The following is a 1,954-nucleotide window of genomic DNA, read 5'->3' on the forward strand; positions in this document are numbered from 1 at the left end:
TGCACTTTATCAATATAAAACTGTCAAGTAAAAGGGCATGCTTGAGAACCGAATAATATCGGCTTATTTATTTTAATTAACAGTTTTTAACCTTGTGTTTAATAACTTGTCAGATAATTTGTTTTCTTTGATTTATGAAATAGACCGTCGTATCACTTAAAACAAAATAGGTTATAAAAATTCTCAGGTATCGATTAAAAATCCATGTACATGTAATAATTCAAACCTTTCTTGTACACCACTCAAATATAATTAATGTATTGTATCAATGATAATAATAATATTTTGACATTGCAGAATTTAGAGCGATATCTTAAAAATCGTCCAAGGCGTTCTTCGCTGTCGCAGTTTGGCGGGAAAGATGCTGTCAAATTACTGCGCGAGGAAACAAGTAACAGCCTCCATCTTGGAAGGCGGACTTCCGTGTTTTCCTCGGAACCCCTCTGGGAACCTAAGGAAGCCTCGTCGGTTACCACAGAGAGACGTGCTTCTAAATCCAATCTACTGGACAAGAGGTACCAAAAAACCTTACAAGATTATAAAAAAAATTTTACTGAAGTATTTTTTTTTTCAAGAAAAACTTTCTTGATCAAACATTTCTGAAAGATCCACAATATCAAGCATTCATACTTTATCATTGAAGGACTTAAAGAAGATCTAGAAATACTATTTTTAGATTAATTGTATGAAAAAAATAATGAATATATTGTCCTTGCAATTGTATATCTTTATTTGCTACTTTTTGTTATCAATATCCTTTTTCGCAATCGCAGAAAAGGCAGTGTCAAAGGACAACAGAGGGTAAGACCAGTGTTTGGCACCCGGTTTTGGGTTTCTTGGCCAACCTTACACAGTACTAGTATTTTCCATGTTTTCATTATGCAATCATTTCTTCATTCCAGCACATTGTACTCCGTCAAAAGAGAAAACATAGCCAGCCGAGAGATGGAATTCCGAAATAAACCTATAGTCAGACATTCCGATGATCCTAATTTCAATATCGAACAGAAGAAGGAGAGGGACTACATAATGAACTCTCGTCTCGGGGACAACAGTCTCGGGAAGTTTTCTAGAGCGATAATCCAGCATTTCTTTAAGGCACCTGCCCCAAAGTCTCACCCCGGGTACGGAATGCCGCGCCCCGACACCAGGGAGTCGAATCCGTTCAGAATGCTGATGCAAGATCTTCAAAGAGATCCCAGCATGCTTCAAATCAGTGCATTTCCCTCTCTTACAAATCCAGTGAAGTGCGAGAGCGGAAATGAGTTCTGTGAGATTTTAGGATCGAGCGCCTGTTCTAGTTGCATTGAGAAAACAAATCGTTATATTGGAGATGAGTTACAGAGAATCATGTTTCCTAAGTTAGACTTAACTCGCCAGAGACTTGTTCAACCCAAGTTAGCGCGCGTCATGAAGGAGGGTCACATGATGCAGGTCCGGAAACGGAGACTGAGGGAATTACATTTTCCGGATCATATTTCCATGCTTAAAAGAAAAGAAACGCACATTACTGATAAAAGTGCTCATTTTAAGAAAAGTGCTAAAAAGAAGAGAAAAATGAAAACATTAAGTTCCTTTGTACGATCCACTCCAATGACCCCTGGGATCGCACTGGCCACGGTGAAGGAGGAATCCATCGCCAGTGTCTGACGTGTTTCATGATTTGACGTACAATTAACAGTAAAGGAAACCTTGACAAGAAAAGCGAATATTAAATAACGTGTATTTTGTTTAGACTCACAATGGTGATTTTTTTACCCTTTCGGTGCACTTGCAGTGTACAAACAAATTTTTCAGCCAAGGAAACGAAATGTTCATCCTTCAAATAGTGCATGATATGACATTTCAACTCGAAAATTAAACACTTAATCGCAAATGTTTATATCTTAGAAGTAATTAATACTGGTATAATTATGTCTCATTCGATCAAAGAATGAGAAAGTTATATACTAAA

The 1,954-nt window shown here is 37.3% G+C and overlaps 1 protein-coding gene across 1 annotated transcript; it reads left to right on the top strand.

The window, feature by feature from the left end:
* The first annotated feature begins 245 nt into the window (after positions 1 to 245).
* On the top strand, positions 246 to 1,750 carry LOC134276919 (uncharacterized). Its single transcript, XM_062759195.1, has 2 exons — positions 246 to 515; positions 903 to 1,750. Exons 1-2 carry the CDS (start codon positions 256 to 258, stop codon positions 1,648 to 1,650), a joined length of 1,008 nt encoding a protein of 335 aa, XP_062615179.1. The 5' UTR covers positions 246 to 255; the 3' UTR covers positions 1,651 to 1,750.
* The last annotated feature ends 204 nt before the right edge of the window (positions 1,751 to 1,954 follow it).

The sequence above is a fragment of the Saccostrea cucullata genome, unplaced genomic scaffold, assembly GCF_032062105.1.
Source record: "Saccostrea cucullata isolate Sc308-1 unplaced genomic scaffold, CSIRO_AGI_Scuc_v1 ctg1186, whole genome shotgun sequence".
NCBI classification, from domain to species: domain Eukaryota; kingdom Metazoa; phylum Mollusca; class Bivalvia; order Ostreida; family Ostreidae; genus Saccostrea; species Saccostrea cuccullata.